The 27,774-nt window shown below is 40.9% G+C and overlaps 1 protein-coding gene across 5 annotated transcripts in view; it reads left to right on the forward strand.

The window, feature by feature from the left end:
• btbd10b (BTB (POZ) domain containing 10b) overlaps positions 1-27,774 on the forward strand; it is a 102,954-nt gene that overhangs the window by 26,179 nt on the left and 49,001 nt on the right. For 2 of the 5 annotated variants that reach the window (XM_041196930.1, XM_041196931.1), the window contains one exon: positions 6,903-7,060. The exons of 2 other annotated variants lie outside the window; for them this stretch is intronic. In XM_041196930.1, the coding sequence (XP_041052864.1) occupies positions 6,960-7,060 (101 nt within the window). In that variant the 5' untranslated portion in view covers positions 6,903-6,959. Of the gene's footprint in view, positions 1-6,902; positions 7,061-27,774 lie in introns of those variants that run through there. One more of the 5 variants, XM_041196933.1, reaches the window with a different exon arrangement.

A 27,774-nucleotide genomic window follows, 5' to 3' on the forward strand; every position in this document is an offset into this window, starting at 1 on the left:
TGCCTTGATTGAACCACATTCTACCACACTCTCCCAGGCTGTGCACTTTAGATCCAAATCACTTGCTGTGTGAAAAAGTTTTTCATCATGACTCCATTGCTTCTTTTGCCACTTACCTTAAATTTGTGTTGCCTTGTTCTTGGTCCTTCCACCAATCTACTCATCTACTCTCTCCACCCCACTCCATGATTTTATCTTCCTCTATCAAATAGCCCCTCAACCTTCTTTTCTCCAAGGAAAATGTACCCAACCTCACCAATCTATATATTTACCTGATGCTCCTCATCCCTAGAACCATTTTCTTGAATCTTCTCTGCACTGTCCCTACTGCCTTCTCATCTTTCCTGAAGTATGGTGACCAGAACTGGATGTAATATTCCAGTTGAGGCTGAATCCCTGTTTTATATAAATTTGATATCATCTCCTTGTTTTTGTATTCTGTGCCCCTATTAATAAAGCATAAGATATTGTATGCTTTGTTTACTGCTGTCTCAGCTTGTCCTGCCATCTTCAATGACTTATGCACATATGCACCCAGGTCCCTCTGCTCCTGCAATCCCTTGAGTTGTACCTTTTTATATTATCCCTTCATGTTGCTCCTACTGAAATGAATCACTTCACACTTATCTGCATTAAATTTCATCTGCCACTTGTCCACCCATTCCAACAACCTGTCTATATGCTTTTGAAGCTCTCCACTATCCTTGTCACTCTTCACAATGCCTCCAAGTTTTGTATCATTTGCAAATTTTGAAATAGTTCCCCGCACAGCAAGGTCTAGGTCATAACATATATATCATGAAGAGCAAGTGTCCTAACAGTGACCGCTGGGGAATTCCACTACAAACCTTCCTCCAATCTGGAAAAGCCTTGATTAACCACTGCTGACTCCCATCATTAAGCCAATTTCATATCCATCTCACCACTGTCCCTTTTATTCCATTATTATTAACTTTGTTGACAATTTTGTTGTGTAGCACCTTATCAGATGCCTTTTGGAAGTCCATGTACATAACGACATTAACAACATTATCCTCATCAACCCTCTCTGTTACTTCATCAAAAAATTCCAAGTTAGTTTCGCACGATTTGCCCTTGAAAGCCAGCATGGATTTCTTAATAAACCCACATTCATCCAAGTGACTATTAATTTTGCCCTGAATTATTGTTTCTAGAAGCATCCCCACTACGAAGTTAAGCTGACTGGCCTGTAGTTACTGGGCTCATCTTACACCCTGTTCAAAAAAAAAGGGTGTAACATTTGCAATTCTCCAGTCCTCTGGCACCACCCCTAAGCGTAAGGAAGATTGGAAAATTATGAGCAGTGCCTCTGCAATTTCCATTCTTGCTTCACTGAGTATCCTGGATGCATCTCATCAGGTCCTGGTGCCTTATCAACTTTAAGTACAGGCAGTCTATCTAGTACCACTTATCAATTTTAAACCCTTTAGTGACTGAATTACCTCCTCTTTCATGTCACTTGTGTAGTAGCATCTTCCTTGGTCAAGGCAGTTGCAAAATATTCATTTGGCTAAGGCTCCTACCTCTGTGCATAATTAGCTGCCAGTCTCACTTCAGACTCTTTCTTTCTTTGCTTTTCTTATTTGCTTTCTCAATTCCCTTCTGAAACTTCTATATTCAATCTGTCGGTTGTATTATCCACCTGGCGTTTGTCATGAGCACACTTTTTCTTCATCTTAATCTCTACCTCTTTCAGCTTCCAGGAAGTTTTCGATTTGTTTGCCCTACCTTTCCGCTTTGTGGGAATATACCTTGACTGTGCCTGAACTATCTCTTTAAAGGCAGTCCATTGTTCAGTTACCATTTTGTCGGCGAATCTTTGTTTCCAATTTAGCTGGTCCAGATCCATTACATAGGAACTTAAGACTTAGGAGCAGGAGTGGGCCATTCAGCCATTCGAGCCTGCTCTGCCATTTGATAAGAGCATGGCTGATCTGGTTGTGTTCTCAATTCCACAGTCCTGCCTGCCTCCATAATCCTTGACCCCCTTGTCTATCAAAAATCTATCTAACTCTGCCTTGAATAAATTCAATGACACAGCCTCCATTGCATTCTGGGGAAGAGAATTCCACAGACTAATGATCTTCTTGAGAGAAAAAAATTCTCTTCTTCACCATCTTAAATGGGAGAACTCTTATTCTTAGACTGTGTCCCTACATTCTAGTCTCCCCACAGGAGGAAGCATCCACCTGGTATCCACCCCATCAAGTCCCCTCAGGATCTTGTATGTTTCAATAAGCTTACCTCTCTTTCTTTTAAACTTCAATGGGTATAAGACCAACTTGTTCAACCTTCCTTCATAAAATAAGCCTTTCACTCTAGAAATGAGGCGAGTGAATATTCTCTGAACTGTTTCTAACACAATTATAACCTTTCTTAAATAAGGTTACCAAAACTGTACACAGTACTCCGGATGTGGACTCACCAAGGCCATATACAGCTGCAGTAAAACTTCCCTATTTTTATATTCCATTCCTTTGTAATAAACACTAACATTCAATTTGCCTTTTGAATCACTTGCTAAGCTTTTGTGATTCATGTACCAGGAAATCCAGATACCTCTGTACCCCCAAATTCTCTGAGCTTTCTCCGTTTAAATAGTATGCTGCTTTTCTAAGCTTCCTACCAAAGTGGGCAAGTTCACACTTTCCCACAGTATACTCCATCTGCCAAATTTTTTCCCACTCACTTTATCTGCATTCTTTTGCAGACTCTCTATCTCCTCTTGACAGCATATTTTCCTATCGTGGTGTCATCAGCAAATTTAGCTACCATACATTTGGTCCCTTCATCCAAGTCATAGGGAAACCTGCAGCAAAGTGGTAATGTCAGTGTACTAGTAACCCAGAGACCCAGGTTAATGCTCTGGGGGCAAGTGTTCAAATCCCACCATGGCATCTGGTGGAATTTAACTTGAATTAAATAAAATCCGGAATTGAAAGGTGACTCTGAAACTACCATCGATTGTAAAAACCCATCTGGTTTACTAATGTCCTTTAGGGAAGGAAATCTGCCATCCTTATGAGTCTGGGCCTGTATGTGACTCCAGATCCACAGTAATGTGGTTGACTCTTAACTGCCTCTGAAATGGCCTAGCAAGCCACTCAGTTCAAGGACAATCAGGGATGGGCAACAAATGCTGGCCTTGACTGTGATACCCACATCCCATGAAAGAAGTTTTTTTAAAAAAAAAAATTCCTTAAAATGTAATAAATTAGTTAAACATGATTTCCCTTTAACAAGGGATCACTTTAGGCTAACTGGCCTATAATTTCCTGTTTTCTGTTTCCCTCTTCTTGAGTAAAGATGTTGGATTTACACTTGGATTTGCACAGGAATTTTGGAAGATTATAACCAATACCTTGTTTATCTCTGCAGCCTCTTTTAAGACTCTAGGATGAAGGGCATCCGGCCCTGGGGACTTGTCAGCCTTTACGTCTAATAGTTTTCCCAGCACCTTTTCCCTAGTGATGGTGATTGTTTTAAGTTCCTCCCTTCCTTTCACCTCGTTATTTTCCAGTATCTTTGGGAAGTTTTCCGAGTCTTCTACAGTGAAGGCGGGCACAAAATACCCGTTCAGCACCTCTGCCATTTCATTGTTTTCCATTATCAATTCCCCAGACACACTCTCAAGAGGACCAACACTAGCTTTAGTTACTATTTTCCTATTTAAATAGTGATATAAAGATTAGTTTCTACATTACTTGCTAGCATTCTGTCATACTTGACTTTCTCCCTTTATATTCTTTTCATCATTCTTTGCTGGTTCTTAAAATCTGTCCAATCTGCTGACCTACCACTAGACTTTGCAGATTTGGACAGTGTTCCTTTCAATTTAATACAATCCTCAACTTCCTTATTTAGCCATGTAAGATGCATCCTTCTTGGAGTCTTCCTTTCTCACGGGGATAAATCTTTGCTGAAAGTTATTAAATATCTTAAATGTCTGCCACTATATCTCTGCTGCCCTCCCTTTTAACCTAGTTTCATGATTCACTTTAGCTAGCTTTGCCTTCATACCCTTTATAGTTACCTTTATTTAGGTTTAAAGCACTAGCCTTAGACTCACACTTCACCCCTTTAAATTAAATGTGAAATTCTATCATGTTATAATTGCTGTCACCTCGAGGCACCTGTACCCTGAGGTTATTGATTAATCCTGTCCCATTGCACATTACCAGGTCTAGTATAGCCTGCTCCCTGGTTGGTTCTAGAACTTATGGCTGTAATTGTCCCAAGTACACTCAATGAACTCATTTTCCAGGCTGCCTCTGCCAATCTGATTTGCCCAATCTGCATGTAGATTAAAGTCACCCATGATTATTGCGATACTTTTCTTACACGCCCCATTTATTTATTCCTGTATTCTCTGTCCTACAGTGTAACTAATGCTAGGGGGCCTATAAACTACTTCCACAAATGACCATCTCTCACTTCTGTACTAATTACATCTTTAATAGAGCTACTCCCACCAACCTGGCTTCCTGTCTTTTTAAGATGTCAAATACCCTTCAATTCTCCGGTCCCAGCCTTTGTCACCTTTCGACCATGCCCCTGTAGTGGCTGTCAGGTCATACATATTTATTTCTCTCTGTGCTAACAAGTCATCCATTTTGTTACAAATGCTGCACGCATTCAGATACAGAGCCTTTAACTTTGTCTTTTTACTATTTTTGCAACCTCTGGTCTTATCTGTTTATGTAATCTTAAGTCTGTATGCTCTGTCCCTTCCTGCCACATCCTTCCTGGTTATCATTACCTAGATTGGTAATGATTGATTTACCTCATTGTTTCCATTTAATTTACCACACCATCCTTAAATGATATCTTTTACCACCCCCCCGCCCAAACTATTTAGTTTAAAGCCCTCTCTACCGCCTTAGTTATATAACTCGCCAGAATACTGGTCACAGCATGGTTCAGGTGAAGACTATCCCAACAGTACAGCTCCTGCTTTCGCCAGTACTGGCCCCAGGACCCCATGAATCAAAACCCATTTCGCCCACACCAGCTTTTGAGCCACACATTCATCTCTCATCTTATTTACCTCATTCTTACCCCAATGAAGTTGGCTTTTCCCCCCTGGATTGTTCCTTGTCCTTTGCTATAGCCAAGCTGATACAATGATCACTGTCCCCTAAACATTCTCCTGCTGACACTGGATCTACCTGAAAGTCACTGCCTATGAGGATGATGGAAGTGGAGACAATCAATGATTCCAAAAGGGAGGTGGTTAATGGGAGGGTTGGCAAGCAAGAGGATTAGTATCACTGATCAAATCATTCTGCTCCAACTGGATTTGTAGAATTATTAAAGGAAAATTGATCCCAGAGACATTCGACACATTAAAAACACAAGGACATTTCTAGGAAGTTTGTGAAAAGTTTTGGATTCCTAGCCCAGATCTCCAAATAATAATGCGTTTTTAACGCTCTATTTTGAGCTTGCCAAATTGAAACAAAAGATCCTTGTCTTGTTTTGAACCATCACTACCAATTCAACCTTTCATCTGTCAAATTACTAAAATACAAGCCACAACATAAAAACTAACAAATGTCTCTCACGTGTGGTAGTATAGTGGTTATGATACTGAACTTAAAACCTAGAGTCATGAGTTCAAATGCCACCATGGTAAATTGAATTCAGTAGATCTAGTAGGACTGGCATGTTACCAAGTCGATAGCTCTGGGTAGCATTCTTTCTCCTTCTTCCATATCTATCATAACTTTTAAAAAATATATATTGAGGGTTTTTTTGTTTCTGTGACACACATTACCTTGATATTGGTGCACATAAAAAAAAAATTCATTCAGCACATGGATGGAAAAAAAAAATAGCTGGAGAATTGCTCCTAATTCCCCAAAGCCTGTTCACCTACCTTGTAGATGAAGTCAGGATTGTAATTGGTACTCTTCACTTGCTTGAATGTGTGCAGCTCCAGCAGCACTCAAGAAGCTGGACACTGTCCAGGACAAAGCACCCCATCCCACCAGTACACAATGGGAGCAGTGTGTACCATTTACCAGATGCACTGTAGCAACTCGCTATTGATCCTTTTACAGCAATTTCCAAAATCTGCAACCTAGTAAAACAAAGGTAGCAGATGCATGGAAGCACCACCACCTGCAAGTTCCCCTTCAAGCCACACACCATCCTGACATGGATCTATATCGCCATTGCTTCACTGTCACTGGGTCAAGAACCTGGAACTCCCTCCCTTACAGCACTGTGAGTGTACCTAGACCAAATGGACTACAACAGTTTAAGTCCTTGACCCACCGCCACCTGCTCGAGCACTGCCTCTAAATTTATCACCTTGTAACACATCCGGCAGCCAGCAGTGGCACTATAGATTCTTAGTTTTGCACCTACAAAGCCCTCCTTTTATAAGACAGAGAAACTCCTATGCTACAACCAACTTGACGCAGTCCCTAAACATAACCTCATATTGTAACAGCATGTAAATTGGTGTTGAGAACATTGCAGAGCAGGCTTGAGGGGCTGTGTGGTCTACTCTTGCTCTTGCTATTTCTTACTTCCTTATTCTTACAAGGAAAGAGCAGTGAGCAGACTGTACAAGGAAAAAGCTGAAAGGGTGGAGACTGCAATATCAGCATTAAAAAATTGCAACTGTGAAGGACAGGAGAAAATTGGCATTGGTTTTTTAAATTGTGGCGGAGGGGTGGGTGGAAATGAGCCTTGGGAAGATAAACATGTGTAGAATTGACTTAGTCTTCTGTCCTTGATCACGTCAAATGCATTACGATCACAGTCATAAAAGGTCACTTTTAGCAACCTTATTCAGCCTTTTAACTAATGTAAAATGAAAAATGTTCAGGTTTGAAAATATTTGCAGTAATAGAGTATATACTTTCTTGTAGGTTATGAGTGCCTTGTGTGAACTAAAGGCATTGGAAAGCGGAGGCCCTTAGAGTGGGATGGCTGCACGGCCATACCCTTATGATAGTAATTCTAGTGATCCAGAAAATTGGGATCGGCGATCTCATAACAGACCTCGCAGACTCTATAAGCACTCCAGGTAAGTGAGGGATTATAAGCATTACGATCTCGGGCTTCGGAATGTTCCTTTAGAAGGTCAACATACCTGATACATCAGCCCAGTAGATAGGTGTTGTGTTGTGTGCAGATTGTTTGGATTTTTAGATTATTTTGCTGCTGTCAGAGGAATTTTTTTTGGAAAAAAACGCACTAGCCTTCCATTGTAGGTGTAGAAATTTGCTCACATGATGCATTGGCTTTTAGCATTGAAGTGAGTACTGAAAGCATTTATAACCTATTATTTTTACGCCATGTGATGACCCTGTGTTAACACAGGTTCAGTCCAGAAGGAACCACACTCCCCATTGTGCCTGTCCTATGTGAACTACCACACCTAAACTATCTACAATGACATTTTTATATATGTATTTATCGATTTCACACTGCCAGGCTTGATCAAGAACAATTTTTTCATGGGGAGGAAGGATTCATCCCATTGCTGTTGTAAGATATTTGTTTTAACGCTCTTAACTCCTTGGGATAATCAGAGGTGAAACCAACCACATCTCTTGTGCAAATTGCACAATTTTTTTTTATGTTAACAGCCACTAACTAAGTGCATCTTCACCTTCATGATATTCTAGGTTCGTTCTTTCTTTCAAAACAAAATCCATCTGTGGCTGTCCTTTTATTTTTATAATTTATTACCGGTCTTTAATTCCGCTTTTGATTCCAAAAAGGAATCCAAATTTTGGTATAGTTAAAAAGAACTATTGGAATGCTGCTTTATTTGCTGCTCTTGTTTTGCTTGCTTAGCACAATCCTTGTCATCAGTTTATTTGATCATCTTGCAGCTCTCCATCAATTTTCTGCAGATTTCCTCTTGCCACAATCAAATTCTTACTGCCCAGCCATTAACTGATCATCCCCATGTCCTCATGGTTGTTCATCATGGCTCAAGTAATTCCACAATATTACATTGGGACAAGTAACTGGGAAGAGGCAGGGCCAAAGAGCTACCTATAGGGATTAAACTCATGCCAGCATTATTAAGCACCATGCTCTAACCAAACGAGCAATCCAACCTTGCACAATATTTATGCAGCTGCCAATTTGGCCAGTGTGCTCCCTCTCTTCCACCCCGATGCGTTTATTCCTAAGCAGAAGCCTTACTCTCTCCATCAAAGTAATTCACCTGGTACGGACCCATCTTTGTTTTCTTCATTTGAAGGGTCGCAGACTTGAGCATGTCTGATGCACAGTTTGATTAACTGTCCATCGTTTGACCCATTCTTAAACCTCTTGACCCCAAGAAATTTCCCGCTGCTGCTTCCCCCACCCCGCTTTCCCTTGCCCATCAAGCTCCACTTCCCACTGCCCCAGCCCTGAACTTGACTTCCTTCTCTAGTTTCCCTCTCCGGTGTCTTCTGCTCACCTATCACCGCAGCCTTCACTGTTCTGCATTGGCTTCTGATCTCCCAGTGTCTCTCATAAAAAAAATTATAATTTTTGTATTTAAATTCAGTCATAGTCATGTCTTTACCTATCTCAGTAATTACCTCTGGCCTTATCCCCCTTCCCTAACAGAATTCTCTGTTCTTCTAGATTCTGGCCTTTTGTGCATGCTGTCAGCCTTTCTCCCACCACTTAGTCCATGCCTTCAAATGTCTGGCAGTTTTCCCTGAGACTCTCTTCCTTTAAGATCCTCCTTAGATGAGGAGAAATTTTTTCTGAGGGTCGTTAGTCTGTGGCATTCTCTTCCCCAGAGAGCGGTGGAGGCAGGACCATTGAATATTTTTAAGGCTGAACCAGATAGATTCTTGACTGACAAGGGAGTCAAAAAGTTTAGTGCGTAGGCAGGAAAGTAGAGACCGTAATCAGATCAGCTGTGAGCTTATCAAATGCAGAGCAGGCTCAAGTGGTTGAATGACCTACTCCTGTTCCTAATTTGTGTTCATACTCACCCATCTTAATATGGTATCCATTTTCTGATTATGCCTCTAACGTGCTTTGTGATGTTTTATATGTTAAGGGCACCATGTCAATGCAGCTTGTCACATTACTGTTGTCAGTCCGCTGACCATTCAACTGTGCAGTTCATGGTGCCAGTTATACCTGCTGGAGTTCATTAAAATATATTTAAAAATTGTGTGTGGCATTTACAGACCATGGGGTGTTTGGGAGCAATGCCGCTAACTGTAAATTGCATATTTGGGCAAAATAAACCATGGAATTCAACACCCACGCATTGTCCCCTATAATTAGTGTCTTGAGCCAGATGTGATTTTGTGCTGATGACACTTTCTCTGCCGTTTTTCCGCTGGTTTTCTTTCTTAAGCAGCTTCCTCCATTCTAACAAATTTAGAACCAATGCATTTGACGTCCTGACTCTGAATAATGCCAAGTGTTCTTAATTCCTATTCGTGCTCTGCGAAAGCCCCAGGCCTTTCACACCTTCGTACCCTTTGCCTCTGCTGAAAATGCAAGACTGCTATGTAACAAATAATTTTATGCCCTTAATTTGGAGATATTCATTGAAGTTTAACACACCGTTAAATTTGAAATGCATGGGAATTATTGAATTGCCAATCAATGAATATTGAATGATTGTGAGAGTTAACATCTGATTCAGGACACCACACATCAGTGTAATAAAAGCAAAATACTGCTGGAAATCTGAAATAAAAATAAAATGCTGGAAAAACTCAGGCCTGGCAGCATCTGTGGAGAGAGAAACAGAGTTAATGTTTCAAGTCGGTATGATTCTTCAGAACTGAAGAGAGGTAGAAATCTGATGGATTTTATGCTCTATAAGAGGGGGTAGGGTCGGTGGAGCAAAATAGGTCAGGGATAGATGGGAGCTCGGGAATGATTTGACAAGATGTCAAGGGACACAATACAAAGGAAGCGCTAATGGTGGTGGTAAAGATTAAAGAAGGTGCTGATAGTGGCACAAACGTAAGAAAGCAATGTGTTAATAACAGAACAAGGGTTGGCATTCTGTGAAAGACCACAGGATGACCTAGACCTTCCTGCTAAAAACAAAAAAACTGCGGATGCTGGAAATCCAAAACAAAAACAGAATTACCTGGAAAAACTCAGCAGGTCTGGCAGCATCGGCGGAGAAGAAAAGAGTTGACGTTTCGAGTCCTCATGACCCTTCGACAGAACTTCCTGCTGTTTGCCATTTCAACACACCATATTGCTTTCATGCCCACATGTCTGTCCTTGGCCTGTTGCAATGTTCCAGTGAAGCCCAATGCAAATTGGAGGAGCAGCACCTCATCTCTGATTAGGCACTTTACAGCTTCTGGACTTAATATTGTGCTCAGCAACTTCAGACCATGAACACTCTCTTCCATCTTGGCCTCTTTTTTGATGCTTTTTTTCTCCACCCCCTCCTCCACAAGGCCATTTGCCACTTGTTCTTATGTTTTGCTTTCACAGAGCGCTGACCTTTGTTCTGCTATTAATACATTCTGCTATCTTACCTTTATGCCACTATCAGAGCCTTCTTTTGCCTTTAGCACCTCCATTGACACTCCCTTCACCTCGTGTCCATGACATCTTTGCAAATCTCTTGTAAAGGAAACATAATTTTTTTCCCCGTGTGCGTGTGTGTCTGCAAAGTTTAAATCATCAAAGGAGAGTTAGGTGTAAAACAGGCATTTGAAATGGAGATGCGTAAGCTAGGATGAAGTCTCAGCAGATACAGTGCAAATGGAATTTGCATTTTTAGATAAGTTGAGAGGTTGTTTGATTTGCAAAGGGACATGATAAGATGTTTGCAACTGACAAGCTAAATAAGGCAAAGTTATTACATTTAGTTTTCCTGGAAGTTCTGGCCGTAATGACAACATGAAAGATTTTATATTCTGGGAAAAGTAACTTCCCAGAAAGGTTGAAACAATGGGATTTACAGATCAAAAGGGAGGAAATATATTTAAAGATGGAAAGCTGTCTGGGGGTAGCTGTGTGAGATCTTCAAAGGTGCATTGTGAGAAACAGACTTATGGAAAAAGCCTCTAGCCACCCTGGAGAAGTTTGCTGTTCCATAACCAAGGTTGTGTTAAAAGCCTTTGGAGTTCCATTGTCAAATGAGAGGGAGAAAGAAGCTACGAAATGTCTCCCTTACAACAACAGTGAGTGCTTGTGATAATATTGCTTAAGAATTTATTTGGACTGTTACCTGAAAGGGTTGTGTAGTTGGGAGTCTAGTTAAGTAGAAATCTTGTGAGAACTGTTATAAAACTAAATGTAACTATAGTCTTGTGTATTTGCCCACCCACATGCACCCTCCAGCAGAGGTCACTGAATAGTATAAGGTTTTTATTTTCTTTTGTTAATAAATGTTTTAATTTAACCTTTAAAATCTCTAAAGGTGTTGGTGGACTTGTATCTTCTGACTTTGGTGCACAAACTTTCTCATAATAAATACAAATTGCAAAATTGTTGTGATTAGATTCCCTTTGGGATTTGGTCAGCCTGGCGAATACCACCTGTCATATCATAACACTCTCCTGAGCTCCACTTATCACTGACCTTCTATTTGGCTCCACTTGGTCACCCCCTCTTATACAGTATAAAATCCATCACATTTCTTCAGGAGTGAAGAGAGGTAGAAGTCATACAGACTAGAAATGTTAATTCGGTTTCTCTCCCCACAGATGCTGCCAGACCTGCTGAGTTTTTCCAGCATTTTCTGTTTTACACCACACATCAGTGACCTGTTTAACCTTAGGCACCCAGCTGGCATGGTGAAGTTGCGTAAGATAGCTAGGTGCTAAATGGTAGATAATTGCTGTAAAAAGGTAAGCAGTAATTAGGGGCTTGGAGCCCAAACTATTTTAAAGTGCATAATTTATTTGCTGGATTAAAATTGTAGCTTTTTTAAACTTTATTTAGATATGATAAAATGCTTTTAAGTTTTGATGACCCCAGACCTGGGACAGGCTTGATGCAGTATCTTTATTTTCGTGCAATTTACGTGGTCATCATAACAGTGCTTTCTATGAGACCTCGTGTGTGCAAATTAGTTGCCCCTTATCCTACATTACTGCAATTTTTAAAAAAGTACTTGATTGATGGTAAAGTGCTTTGGGGTATCTGGGGATCATGAAAGATGCTATAGAATGCATGCATGTCATGGCACAAAAATTTGCCTCGAGGTGCTGTAGAATTCTTGAGACTTAAACATCATTTTGAAAAGGTTTCAATATAAAACCAAAAACTTGCCAAGAATTGTAGGATCACTGTTTTATGGTGGATGATTAGTCATATTTTATTTTTATTAACTGAGATTTTGTGAACCAGACCCCTATGCTATTTCTATAACGAGACCTGAATATATCAAATTCTTCTTGTATTACATGAGACAATGGGATTTTTGCTGGGCTTTTGGGGTATCATATTCCTTAACTCTAGTTGGAGCAGTCACTCGAGAATTGGATAAATACTCAAAGGAAGAAAATTTACAGGGCTATCAGCAAAGAACAGAAGAGTGGGAGTAATCGGATAGCTCTTGAGTCAGCACTGGGACTTCGGGACAGGAGGATGCCATTTAACCTCTTGAGCCTGTTCTGCCGTTCAATGAGATTGCAGCTGACCTGTGACTTAACTCCATATACCTATATGCTTTTGCCCCATACCCTTTTAAGTACCTTAGGTTAACGAAAAAAATCTATCTCTGATTTAAAATTAACAGTTGACTTAGCATCAACTGCCATCTGGGGAAGAGAGTTCCAAACTTTTATTATCCTTTGTAAAAATGTTACCTAATTTCATTCCTGGCTCTAATTTTTAAACTATGCCTTCTAGTCCTGTAGTCCCAACCAATGGTATGATGGGCTGAATGGCCTCCTATGCTGTATTATTCTATGATTCTCTGTAAATTCCAAATCATTGGCTCTACCCATGGTCAAAGTTGCTTTCCACAGGATGTTTCACTTCAGTTTCTTGTAGATTTTCAGTTTCCCCCTTACATTGTCTGCTCTGCAGTATATGTAAAACTGGAATTTTCTATGAAGTTTGAACTATTTGTAAATGTTTGCAGCCTGCTAAATTTTTCATGCCTGATCTATTATTTACACTTTTTCCCCCCTTCTCCCTTTCCCAATCATTAATTTGCTGTTTGCTTTTGATGTGGCTGCCAACTTAGTTATGCATTGGTGATATAATCATAGTCATTTTGTTCGAAAGGAGGGTTTTATTTAATAAGCTGAAGACTTTGAGTACAGTTACAGCATCTACAATTCCTTAATGAACATACTTGTTTTACCCAATTCATTGTACTCTGGGGATGGCCCTTCCTGCAGTTTTGTGAAGCTGGCTTGTGATGAGTGCCTTGAAGTTGGCTTATGACAAAATAAATGTATAATATATTTTCATTATAAAATTAATAATACTGGAAATAAAAGTGGAAACTTCAATCACAAGTGGCTTCCTTCATGCTCAGGTGATGCCAGGTGTCGTATGTGATACTTTACCAGATTATTTGAATATCTTATAATTAATTGGATCCATCACCTTAACATTCAGCGTAATTATTGGTAAGTTTAATTATAAATTTATGTATGTGATGTGCAATTATAGGACCATGAAAGCAATGGTTTGGCTAACTAAGCATGGCAATTGTGATACTTGCTCCACATTCTCCATGTTTGCTGAGTTGCAGAGCAATATAATTCATTGCATGAGTTTCTATAGTTCTTCTAAACTTGGCTAAGGCAGGGCAGTATGAGAGGAATGATTTAAGTAACTCAATTTGAAAGGAATAAATTGTTACTGTGAGGCTTTTGGGACGAAAGCTGCTGTGTAGATGCAATTTGTTGATGTTGAGACATCTGTGACTGGCTGGGACTGTTATTGAGGCTAACTCCGCAGTCCCCCAAGCTGAAAGGACCTTTAAGTTTTCACATCTGCAGGGTGAGCTGCTCTTAAAATGGACTTTGATTTAGTGCAGGTTCAGATTATCCATCCATTTTTCAAGGAATACCTGATTTGGATTCTGATTACATGAGGTAGGGAGGCATTGGGCCCATCTTTGTTTACCCATTCAGAAAGTCCTTATAATCTTTCTCATTTCAGCATATAATTTTTGCCCCTACTCCATCTAGTAGACTTTCCCTTAATTTTTATTTGTGTGTGAAGTAGTACTTGCTGACATAGGTCTTGAATTTACTTTTAACTAGTTTGAACCTAGTTTGCCCCTCTATCACAGTTTACTTTAATGTGTGAATGCTGCATTGCTGGTGGAAGGTTTTTTGCATACTTAAGGTTGATCTATAGTGGGGACATTGTTTCATGGAGTGTTACTCTGATCTGTTGGGGGCAGGGTGGGTGGAGGGGGGAGAAGGAATGAAAATGTAACTTTCACACTTGATGAAAATGTTAATGAAGGGGCGTGCACTGCATGTGTGGAGAGCTGAAAAGACTGTCAAAAGAAGCTGTCCTCTACATGGAAGACTGGTGGGAGTGACCCAATTTAAAGCAACGATGATGTGACAATGCTTACAGGTTGCCTGGAGGGTGATTATGATGTTTAGCTGGTGAGATCGGAGCTGTGTATATGATGTTTAGCTGGTGAGATTAGAGCTGTGTATAAGGTCAAAATGCCCACGTGCTGTAAACCCTAAAATCAGTTAATGATTAATTGTGGTTGATCGCAAATTGGCAAATATTTGTGAATTTGCTGCTCCTGACCTGGAGCAAGTGCTAAGTAATAGCCCTCTCTGAACTGTGATGTCTGAGGGGCTTGGTCGACATTGCAATGCTGATGGGAGATGTTGACAGATGAATTTGCTGGAAAATCTTGGTAATGTATCTTAAAAAATAGTAAAGGTCTAGCAATTATCATAACTGCAGTTCTTTAGGTTTATAAATCGTCCTTAATTTAATAAAATATTGGGTGCACAGTGCAGAATATCATAATATTCAGAATTGGCTGCCGAGATTATACTCATGTGCTAAATATGCCTGTTTCAAATTTTCCAATTTACTGATTTCTTGTCTAATACTGTAAAATAATCAATCAACTGTTGGTTGGATTGTTTATTGTTGGTTTAATGTGGAGATGCAATAAAACTGACCCTCTTAGGAGAGGGGTGTATTTAAGAGCAGAGATTATGGGATACTCAAACAGAATTTACTTGTTGTCAGCTGCCCTTTGATTTGAGGATGAAGTCAACTCATTATGAGTCGACCGTAGATCCTTGGGCATGTGGGACAGGATATCTCGAGGTAGTGGGATCTGGAGTGCAGGATTTGCTTCTTTTTCTTTCATTCTCTGCTGCCCCTCTTCCTCATCATTAAGACATTATGACGAAGTGTGATGCAGCTAGATGGATAAATTGTCACCATTTTGAACAATTGGAAGCAAGCTCCTCCCAGTCATTAATGTCAATGCTGCTGTGTTTCAAGGAGAGCTGCAGAGCTTTGAAGCGTTTTCTTTGCCCTCCTCTGGAGCATTGGCCATTTGAGAGTTCAGAAAACGGGACCAGGTGGGGAGGACACTTTTCGGCCATCTGGGCATGTTGTCCAATCCATTGAAGATGATTTTGCTGGTGTTTTGCCTGAATGCTTCTGGAGCTGGCTTCAAGAAGGGCACTATCATTTGTTCGATGGCTCTCCTGTTGAATCTGGTGGATGCTACAGAGGCATTGCAGATGGAATTTCTCTAGCGACCTTATATGTCTCTGATGCAGAATCTAGGCCTAGCTGCACCACAGGAGCATGGTGATGACAACTGCTCTGTATGCTAAGAGTTTTGTTGACTTTTGGAGGTCTTTGTCAAACACTCACTGCCGCTGTTTGTAGTAGCTGATTTGGCATTGCCTTTTGGGAGATGTGGCTGCCAAGGTATGGAAATGATCAATGTATTCCAGAGTCTTACCTTCAACATATGGTGGAAGGTGGAATATTGGGCTGACCAGGAATGGGTTGATACGAGTTTTGTTTTGGCAACCGTCAGTGATCGTGGTACACGTTGGTACAAACGACATAGGTTTAAAAAAAAAGGGATGAGGTCCTAAAAACAGAATATAGGGAGTGAGGAAGTAAGTTGAAAAGTAGGATCTCCAAAGGTAGTGATCTCAGGATTACTACCAGTGCCACGTGCCAGTCAGAGTAGAAAAAGGATATATCGGATGAATATGTCGCTGAAAAGATGGTGTGAAGGGGAGGGTTTCAGATTCTTGGGGCAATGGGACCGGTTCTGGGGGAGGTGGGACCAGTACAAACTGAACTGGTTACACCTGGGCAGGACTGGGACTGATGTCGTAGGGGGAGCATTTGCTAGAGTGGTTGGGGTGGGTTTAAACTAAAATGGCAGGAGGATGGGAACCTATGCAAGGAGTCAGAGGAAGGGGAATCAAAGACAAGAACAAAAGACAGAAAGCGGAATAAGAAAAGTGATAGGCAGAGAAATCAAGGGCAAGAATCAAACGGGGTCTCGGTGAAAAATAGTGGGAATGGGACAAGTATTGTTAAAAAGACGAGCCTTCAGGCTTTGTGCCTTAATGCGAGGAGCATTCGCAATAAAGTGGATGAATTAACCGTGCAAATAGATGTAAACAGGTATGATAGTCGGGATTACGGAGACATGGCTGCAAGGTGATCAGGGAAAGGAACTGAACATCCAGGGGTATTCAGTATTTAGGAAGGACAGACAAAAAGGAAAATGTGGTGGAGTTGCATTGCTGGTTCAAGAGGAAATTAATGCAATAGTGAGGAAAGATATTAGCTCAGACGATGTGGAATCTGTATGGGTAGAGCTGAGAAACACTAAGGGGCAAAAAACATTAGTGGGGGTTGTACATAGACCTCCAAACTCTAGTGGTGATGTTGAGAATGGCATTAAACAGGAAATTAGAGATGCATGTAATAAAGGAACATATGTAATAATGGGTGACTTTAATATGCATATAGATTGGGCAAATCAAATTAGTAACAATACCGTAGAGGAGGAATTCCTGTAGTGTCTATGGGATGTTTTTCTGGACCAATACATTGAGGAACCAACAAGAGAGCAGGCCATCCTCAACTGGATATTGTGTAATGAGAAAGGAATAATTGGCAATTTAATTGTGCGAGGCCCCTTGGGAATGAGCGACCTTAATATGATAGAATTCTTCATCAAGATGGAGAGTGACGTTGTTGATTCTGAGACTTGGGGCCTGAATCTTGATAAAGGAAACTACAATGGTATGAGGCTATGATGGATTGGGAAATGCTACTTAAAGGGATGACGCTGGATAGGTAATGGCAAACATTCAAAGAGCGCATGGGTGAACTGCAACAATTGTTTATTCCTGTCTAGCGCAAAAGTAAAACAGGAAAGTTGGCCAAACCATGGCTTACAAGGGAAATTAGAGATAGTATTAGATGCAAGGAAGAGGCATACAAATTGGCCAGAAAAAACAACAGACCTGAGGATTGGGAGCAGTTTAGAATTCAGCAAAGAAGGACCAAGGGTTTGATTAAGGAGGGGAAAATAGAGTACGAGAGTAAGCTTGCAGGGATCATAAAAACTGACTGTAAAAATTTCTATAGGTATGTGAAGAGAAAAAGATTGGTGAAGACAAATGTAGGTCCTTTACAGTCAGAAGCAGGGGAATTTATAATGGGGAACAAAAAAATGGCTGACCAACTAAATACATACTTTGGTTCTGCCTTCACAAAGGAGGACACTAATAACATACCAGAAATGTTGGGGAACACAGGGTTTAGTGAGAGGGAGGAACTGAAAGGAATCAGTATTAGTAGGGAAATGGTGTTGGGGAAATTTATGGGATTGAAGGCCGATAAATCCCCGGGGCCTGATAATCTGCATCCCAGAGTACTTAAGGAAGTGGCCCTAGAAATAGATTCTATAGACTCTGGAACGGTTCCTACAGATTGGAGGGTAGCTAATGTAACCCCACTATTTAGAAAGAGAGGCAGAGAGAAAACAGGGAATTATAGACCAGTCAGCCTGACGTCGGTAGTGGGGAAAATTCTAGAGTCCATTATAAAAGATGTAATAGCTGAGCACGTGGAAAACAGCGGCAGAATCGGAAAGGGAAATCATGCTTGACAAATCTACTGGAATTTTTTGAGGATGTAACTAGTAGAGTTGATGAGAGGGAACCAGTGGATGTGGTTTATTTGGAATTTCAGAAGGCTTTTGACAAAGTCCCACATGAGAGATTGGCGTGTAAAATTGTTGCGCATGGGATTGGGGGTAGTGTATTGAGATGGATAGAAAACTGGTGGGCAAACAGGAACCAAAGACTAGGAATAAATGGATCTTTTTCCGAATGGCAGGCAGTGACTAGTGGGGTACAGCAGGGATCGGTGCTGGGACCCCAGTCATTCACAATATATATTAATGATTTAGATGAGGGAATGAAATGTAATATCTCCAAATTTGCAGATGACACAAAGCTGGGTGGGAGGGTGAGCTGTGAGGAGGATGGAGAGATGCTTCATTGTGATTTTGGACAAGCTGAGTGAGTAGGCAAATGCATGGCAGATGCAGTATACTGCATCTAAATGTGAGGTTATCCAATTTGGTAGCAAAAACAGGAAGGCAGATTATTATCTGAATGGCTATAAATTGAGAGAGGGGAATGTGCAATGAGACTTGGGTGTCTTTGTGCACCAGTCGCTGAAGGTAAGCATGCAGGTGCAGCAGGCGGTAAAGAAGGCAAATAGTATGTTGGCCAGAGGATTCGAGTACAGGAACAGGGATGTCTTGCTGCAATTGTACAGGGCCACACCTGGAATATTGTGTGCAGTTTTGGTCTCCTTATCTGAGGAAGGATGTACTTGCTATAGAGGGAGTGCAGCCAAGGTTTACCTGACTGATTCCTGGGGCGGGACTGACATATGAGGAGAGATTGAGTTGATTACGATTATATTCGCTGGAGTTCAGAAGAATAAGTGAGGACCTCCATAGAAACCTATAAAATTCTAACAGGACTAGACAGGGTAGATGCAGGAAGGATGTTCCCGATGGTGGGAGAGTCCAGAACCAGGAGTCACAGTCTGAGGATATGGGGTAGACCATTTAGGATCCAGAGAGTAGTGAGCCTGTGGAATTTGTTACCACAGAAAGTAGTTGAGACCAAAACATGGTATGTTTTCAAGAAGGAGTTAGATATAGCTCTGGGGGCAAAAGGGATCAAAGGGTATGGTGAGAAAGTGGGCGCAGGCTATTGAGTTGGATGATCAGCCATGATCATAATGAATGGTGGAGCAGGTTCAAAGGGCCGAATGGCCTACTCCTCCTAGTTTCTATGAATCTATTATGGTTGGTGTTAAATCCTGTTCTCTCTGCATTTCTACAGCTAATTGTCTGATTTTATACGCCTCTCTCGATGGCTATTGAGACAGAGCCTATAACTTTATTTGAAGGGCAACTAGTTAAGCATTTCAACTACTTGTCGGGGAGACAGCTTTCGGGTGAAGAACTCACACTAGCACATTCATGAATGGCTGTCACCGGGGCTGCAATTCCTGCATTGAACAATTCAAAATCTGTTGCTTTCAGCAAGGGGGGCATTAGTTTAAATGCATTTTACATTGTAATCTCTTCACCACTAACTCCTTGCCAATTTTTGCTGATACTTAATTTGCAGTGGATGATAAATGATCAGGGTCACTGACTTAAGATGACTGTAAAATTCCATTTTTTACATGGGATCCCAAGATTTCTACTGGCACTTTGGGAATTGTGTTGAGTCCATCTGTAATTAGTATTCTTGAGATCAGAAATTCCAGACTGAGAAAAGTCTAAACAATGTAATAGGTGATGCTGCATTGTCAGAGGTGCTGTCTTTTGGGTGAGACATTAAACCAAGATGCTGCCTGCCTCCCCAAGGCAGATGTAAGAGATCTCAGGGTGCTATTTCAATAAGAGCAGGGGAGTTCTTCGTGGGGCCATAGCAATATTTACCTCTCAACCAAACTCACTAAAAGTAATTATCTGATTATCAGATTGCTGTTAGTCAGACCATGCTGTGTGCAAATTGGTTGCCATGTTTCCTACATTAAAACAATGATCATGCTTCAAAAATATACTTCATTGGAATGTTCTGAGCTTGTGAAATAGAAACGTGAGTCTTCTTCTATCATTGTCACCTTTTACGCTTGATTTAGCAGTTTTCTCCAGCCCCTCCTTTCCCCTTCTTGGCTGATCGCCTCCTAGGTTCTCTCTCCTCCTCCTCCTCCTCCTCTGCCAACCTCTCCTTAGCTCCTCCTCCTCTTCTGCCTCTCCTGGTCATTGTCTCTTTCCCTGTTGCCTCTCCTCATTGCTGCTGTTTCCTCAGCCTGCCTTTCCTTGGTTGCTCCCCCTCCTTGTTCCCTCTACCACACCTCCTTGCCTCGTCATCTCTGTCCCTGTTTCTCCATTCCTTCATTTAATGTAATAATTTTTCTTCCATCCCCTCTAATAACTGCAGAGGCTGAGGGTAAAGCAGGTGAATAGTTTCCCTCTTATGTATTTTAATTCTGATTCACTTTGAATCATGCTCTTCAGTGTCATAGTACGTGTCTTGCACTTAAGAAATGCAAATTGTTGTGGCACCATCATGAAACTTAAATATGCAACAAAATGTATTAGACGTTACAGTATTAATAATGTGCAGAATGTACAGGGCTATGGGGAAGCAGCGAAGAAGTGGGACTAATTAGAAAACTCTTTCAAAGTGTTGGCATAGGCACATTAGGCCGAAGGGTGGTCTTTTGTGCTGTGTTTTTGTGATTCAAAGCGATTTTATAATCATTCATTTATCTTTAATACACTTTTTTTAACATTTCCTCACTGACATTCCTAGGACATACAGTTAATTATGTACATAATTTACACATAGATGTTTGAGGGCAACTTGTGCATCATCCAATTTTCTTGGTGGTTGAAACAGTTGGTGGGCCCGTTTTGAATTTTTCATTACACTTTAGTGAAGGCAACTAATGCACATGCACAATGAAGAAATGCTTGACAGATGGCGACAGAAGCAGCTGGTATCTTACTGGGAAGGGAGAGAAAAGGCGGGGGAAAAAAAGCCTTACGGCGCCTGATGTCAAATTGCACCATCATCACCCCTGCTTAGAGTTGGAGTAATTGCAGCCACAAATGCAGAACAAAGACCAGTGAGGCAGGGGCTGGGCTGTGGTGGGGGAGCAGGTTCCAGGCGTCAGCACCTGCACAGCAGCACTCTTCCCAGTCAGCAACTACAACAGAAGTGATTTGGAATTTGCGGCCGTGATTTTAATGTGTGAACTGAGAGGTTGCTCTGACAGTCGAGCAGCACAGGAGCTGTAAAAGCTCTGAAGGCGACTAAGTGATGCAGTGGTTTGCTGCTGGCTCCCGCAGCTCATAAATAAGGCAGAGAAATGACGAACAGGGTCCTGGAGATGCCGAGATTCAAAAGTGATGCTCAAGGATGCTGCATTCTTTCCACAAGTGCGACTGTTCTGGGTTTTGCACTGGTCTTGCGTCCAGAAATTTTTAGCCTGCTGCTTTCTCCCCGTTACATGTAAAACATCAAGGTATGTACATCAGTCCACAGAAAGAATTGTGATATTTGCATCGGACTAATATAGATTTTGACATAGAACTTTCAGTGCGATTCTTCTCTATAGTTAGTTATGAAAAGGAGTCACTGCAAACTAGTTGGCACAGAATTAGGAACAGTTGAAATCAGTTATTCAGGAAGAGATTGAGTTCCTGTATTAGGACTGAAAAATCTATAACCTAAGCTTTAACTCATTGGTAGCTCTGAGACTTAGCCTTCTGGTGGTATTGTGTTGGACTGCATTGGCCCACTTCAGTAATCTTTAACCTTCATTGAATTCAGTGAAGATACTTAAAAAAAAAAACAGCATTGATGAACAGATTATCCCTATTTTTCTTCACAAATCCACACTCTGGTTTTACAAATGTTCTGCTTGTAGAGGCTGAGTATTTTGTGTTTTTTCACTCTCAAAGGCTGCCAGCTGAAATATGTTATACCTGGTGTGAGAAGGTTGCGTTTGCCTACCTGGATGTTTGTAAATGTAGCTAAAATTATGCATCTTTAGTCTAACATGTAGCCCAGTAAAGTCCTTTAGCAGGAGTTCAACTTGGCAAAGATTGATTTCCCTTCTCAGATTTAAATTGAAGACAGTAAGTTATCTGTTGGACAATTACATTTTGCTCTTTTTGTTTATGTAACATTTCTTTTTGCTTATTATGCATTTGAGGTTGAATGTCCATTCAGAACAGCCTTGATGACTTATTACAATTGCCACTTCACTGCCTGAAATGTGAGCTGACTCAGCAGTTGTTAATAAGTTCACTTGAGAAATAATATTTTGATAACCCAGTTTATTCTGAAATCGACAGCACCTGGAAACCTTCCATCTAGCTGCTATATGTTAAAACTCTAATTTATGTTGTCATTTGTTAATAATTCTGCTGATTCAGTCTCCTAGATGGAGAACGTTTTTTTAAAGGTGGGTTTCTTCAGTGCTGGAATTTTCCTTTTTTGTTTAGTATATGAGGGTGGCTTTCAAGGTGATTCTGTTCCTATTCATGCGTTTCATAAGTGCTGTCATGTTCTTCACTGTAGTAGAATTGGATGGTTCAATTGAGCTGTGACCTCGAAAGATCTTTTCTGTTCCGATTATGCAGCAGAACTTACCCATATCAATACAGCATGTGCTGTGTAACTCTCCTAAATTGACATCGCTGTACTGCTTTTAGGCATTGGGTGAGACATTGCTCAGGAAAGATTACATTGTATTACATAGAACTTAGCACAGAAACAGGCCATTGGGCCAATTTGTCAATGCTGGCATTTATTCTCCACACCCCTCCATCTAACCCCATCTGCATATCCTTCTCTTCCATCCTCCCTCATGTATTTATTTAACTTCCTCTTAAATGTATCCATACTGTTCACCTCAACTACTTCCTATGGTAGTGAGCCCACGTTCTAACCACTCAAGCCCCACTCCAGGGCCATGAGAGCTTAAATAGGAACACGTGTAAGCCTTCTGACCTGTTGAGCCTGCTCTGCCATTCAGTAAAATTTTGACTGATCTTTAATCTCAACTCTTATTTTTCCACCCAGGTCCCTTTATTCCTTGGTTCTCATAAGAATTCAAAAATATCTCTATCAGCTTTGGATATTCTCAACGTCTGAGCATCCATAGGCCTCTGGGGTAAAGAATTCCAAAGATTCGTAACCCTGAGCAATGATGTTTCTCATCTTGGTCTTAAATAGCCTCAGGCTAAGTGGTTGGTTATGCCCCCTAGCTCTAGACTTCTAGCTAGTGGAAGCAACCTCTGTATCTTTTGATGATCTGCTTCTATCACTGCTTGTTTGTCCCTACAACCACACCCCCACTCCACCTCTCTCTCTCTCTCTCTCTCTCTCTCTCTCCGCCCCCCACACACACCTTTAAACCAGCTTATATTTCAACTCTTTCTTGGACTCGAACTCAAGTTCTGTCGAAGGGTCATGAGGACTTGAAACGTCAACTCTTTTCTTCTCCGCCGATGCTGCCAGACCTGCTGAGTTTTTCCAGGTAATTCTGTTTTTTGTTTTGGATTTCCAGCATCCGCAGTTTTTTTGTTTTTAACCTCTGTATCTACTTTGTCAAGCTTTCTAGCCAATCTATATGTTTCTATAAGATCCCCTCTCATTCTTCTTAACTCGAGGTACAAGTCTGTTCTAGTCAATCTCTCATTATATGGTAACCTTCTCATCCCAGGAATCTTTCCAATGGGAGTTCCATTGCACTGCCTCCGAGGCAAGTATATTCTTCCTTCGGTATGGGGACTAAAACTTTGGATTGTACTCCAGGTGTGGTCCCGCTTACTAAAACACTGTGCAGCTGTAGTAAGACTTCCTTACTCATACTCCAACTTCCTTACAATAAAGGCCAATATACTATCTGCTTTCCAACTTGCTTGTTGTACCTGCATGTTAACTTTGTGTTTCATATAAAAGGACACTCACATCCCTCAGCACACCAACATTTAATAGTTTCTCACAATGTAAACGGTCAGTTTTTCTGTTCTTCCTACCAAAGTAAATAACCTCACATTTCCCCTCATTGTACTCCATCTGCTACCTACTTGCCCATTCACTCAAGCTGGCTATATTGCTTTGTAACTCTTTCTGTCCTTTTCACAACTTGCTTCTCACTTTACTTTGTACCATTTAACAATTGCACTCGGTCTCTTCATCCAGTTCATTAATCTAGATTATAAATGGCTGAGGCCCCAGCACTGACTCTAATGGCACCAACCTGAAAATTGCCCATTTATTTGTGCTCTCTGTTTTCTGCCTTTCAACCAATGCTCTATCCATGTTGATACTGTACATTATCTCCAACCCCCATGAGCCCATTATCTTGTGCAACAACCTTTTCATGTGACACCTTACTGAATACCTTTTGAAAATCCAAATATGCTACATCCGCTAGTTCCCATTTATCTTCCCTGCTCATTAAATCCTCAAAATCCATTAGATTTTGCTTGTTACTCAAAGCCTTTTTTTTTTAAAGGAAGTGCCTGCAGAGATAGTGGAGGCATTGTTCAAAATACTCCAGGACTCTTTGGATTCTGGGAGTACCCCACTGCATTGGAAAACTACAAATGTGATGCCCCTGTTCAAGAAGGGAGGGAGACAAAAAGCAGGAAACTATAGGCCAGTCAGCCTAACATCTGTCATTGGGAAAATGTAAGAGTCCATTATTAAGGAAGAAATAGGTTATTTAGAAAAGCTTAACACAATCAAACAAGAGTCAACATAGTTTTATGAAAGAGAACTCATGCTTGACAAATTTGCTGGAGTTCTTTGAGGATATAACAAGCAGAGTTGATAAAGGGGAACCAGTAGATGTGTATTTGGATTTCTAGAAGGCATTCGATAAGGTGCCACATAGAAGGTTGTTGCACAAGATAGGAGCTCACAGTATTGGGGGTAATGTATTAGTATGGATTGAGGATTGGTTAACACACGGAAGACAGAGTTGGGATTAATGGGTCTATTTCAGGTTGGAAAGACGTAACTGGTGGAGTGCCACGAGGATCATTCCTAGGGCCTCAATTATTTACTATCTATGTTAAAGACTTGGAGGAGGGGGCAGAGTGTAATGTATCCAAATTTGTTGACGGTACAAAAATAGGTGGGAAGGCATGTTGTGATGAGGACATAAGGAATCTGCAAGGGGATATAGATAGATAGGTTGAGTGAATGGGCAAAAGTTTGGCAGAGTTTAATGTGGGAAAGTGCGAGGTCATGAATTTGGTAGGAAGAATTAAAAGGCAGACCATTATTTAACTAGGGACTCCAAAAAAGTGCAGCAGAGAGGGACCTGGGCGTTCTTGTGCATGAAACACAAAAGTTACCATGCAGATATAGCAAGTAATTAAGACAAATAGAATTTTGACCTGTATTGCTAGGTGGTTGGAGTTTAAAAATAGGGAAGTCCTGTTACAACAGTGCAGGGTGTTGGTGAGGCCGAACCTGGAGTACACTGTGCAGTTTTGGTCCCAGTATTTAAGAAAGGATATACTGGCATTGGAGGCAGTTCTAAAGAGATTTACTAGATTGATTCCTGGGATGAAGGGGTTGACTTATCAAGAACAGCTAAACAGATTAGGCCTTGATTCATTAGAGTTTAGAAGAATAGGGGTGATCTTATTGAAACGTACAAGATTCTGAGGAGGCTTGACAGGTAGATGTTGAGAAGATGTTTCCACTAATAGGGGAATCTTGAACTAGGGGACATAGTTACAGAATAAGGAGACACTCATTTAAAACTGAAATGCGAAGGAATCTCTTTGAGTAGTGAATGACTGGAATTCTCTACCCCAGAGAGTTATGGAGGCTAGATCACTGAATGTGTTTAAAGAGGCAGTAGATAGATTTTTGAAATATCAGGGAGTCGAGGGCTACAAGGAGCTGGCACGAAAGAGGAGTTGGAGCAGATCAGCCATGACCTTATTGAATGGCCTACTCTTTCTTCTGTTCTTATGTTGCCTCTACCTAATCATATTGCAATTTTCTAATGTCCTGCTACTGTTTCCTTAATAATGGATTCCAGCAAATACTGACAGCTGATATCAAGCTCACTGACCTGTAGTTCCACTTTCTCTCTCCCTCCTTTCTTGAACAGTGAGCTTACTCTTCTAACCATGATCCAGGTTGGCATTTCCAGTATTGTACTGTCAGCCTTAGACTTAAAACTGAAGTCACATATCCCCCACCCCTCCATCCCCCTGCCCATTCCCAAGATGAGCATAAAAAAGATCCCATAGCACTATTTTGAAGAAGAGAGGGGGATGTTTCCCATATCCTGATCAATGTTTCCCTGTTGACCAGCACCATTAAACAGCTTACCACTTTGCTGTTTGTGGAACCTTGCTGTTCACAAATTGGTTGCTGTGTTTCCTACATTAAACACTACACTTCAAAAGCGCCTCATTGGCCGTAAAGAACTGAGATTGTGAAGGGTGCTATATAAACACAAAACCTCATGGAACCAGTTTTAACCACCCTGCACTTAAAAATATTGGCCTTCAAATTGCCACAAAACTGATAATGTCCAGATAACCTTTCTTTTCAATATTAGTTGATGGATAAATCTTGGCAAGGATACTGGGGCCTTGGATTAACACCTCATCTGAGAGGACACCTTTGACAGTGCAGCACTCCCTCTGTGAAACACTGAATGTCAGCCTTGAAAGCCTTCAAGAAACTGAATTTGGAAGTTGGTTGAAAGGGATAAAAGTGATTAAGAGTTGAAGGCAGTTTTTAGTGGCAGTAGTAGTGATCCAAAGGGATTAGATCTGGGACCACTCCTGGCCATTGTGTATATCAATGACTTGGATGAAACCCGAGATGAGTGGTGTGGAAATTTTCAACTTACACTAAGAGGCACTTTTAATTTGTGAAGACGTCCAAATTGGACCGTTGGGCTGAATGGCTTGTTTTTGTGCAATAACTTCTTTGTGTAAGAAGGGAGGTGGGCTTTCTGCTTCTAGATCATCATCTCAATCTTGCACATTGTAGATATACACAGCCATTGCTGAGCAATTGACTTTCCCATCTTTCCCCCTCCATGCTGCCCCCCCCACCCACCCACCAAACTCACCTGTACCTCTCCAAGCCCCACTGACCCAGTGCCTCCCTCACAATATACTTAAAATCAGGAGCTTAGTAAAGTGAGGTGGAACCTGCAACTTTTAACTGTGACTGTGTTTCAACATGCTGGTGAGTACTTTGCTTACATTTTAAATGTGTTTAAGCTACTTGCCATTTTAACTTCAATTTGGTAATCAGTCTGAGGGGCTGAGGTATCTGCTACAATTCAGTTTCTCGTGGGTATTTCAGTATGGCTGCAGACTGTCAATTTTGAGAACTTTTTTTAGCCTGTATGATTTATGTCACTGACTGGATTCTCAAGTGACGCATTCCTTTTGCTGGGGGCATGAATTTCTCAAATCTTTTCTTGCTTTGTTTATTAAATCATATCCATATTTTCTAATAGTTTGCAATTTCTAATGAAGCAGCGTTGAGATTTTATTGACCTCAATACCTGTTCTATTTTCATCGAACATGCAATTAAGGGGAGAGCAGTTAAAAGACAGAAAACAAGATGAGGTTGTGAATCCCCTGAATTAACTGGCCATCCCTTGAGTGTTTTCATTTAATATTGAAAAGCAAGTGGATGTGTTCAAAGCGGTGTGCACGCATAACAAATAAAATATAACCTGAA

Source organism: Carcharodon carcharias, chromosome 10 (assembly GCF_017639515.1).
Source record: "Carcharodon carcharias isolate sCarCar2 chromosome 10, sCarCar2.pri, whole genome shotgun sequence".
NCBI lineage: Eukaryota > Metazoa > Chordata > Chondrichthyes > Lamniformes > Lamnidae > Carcharodon > Carcharodon carcharias.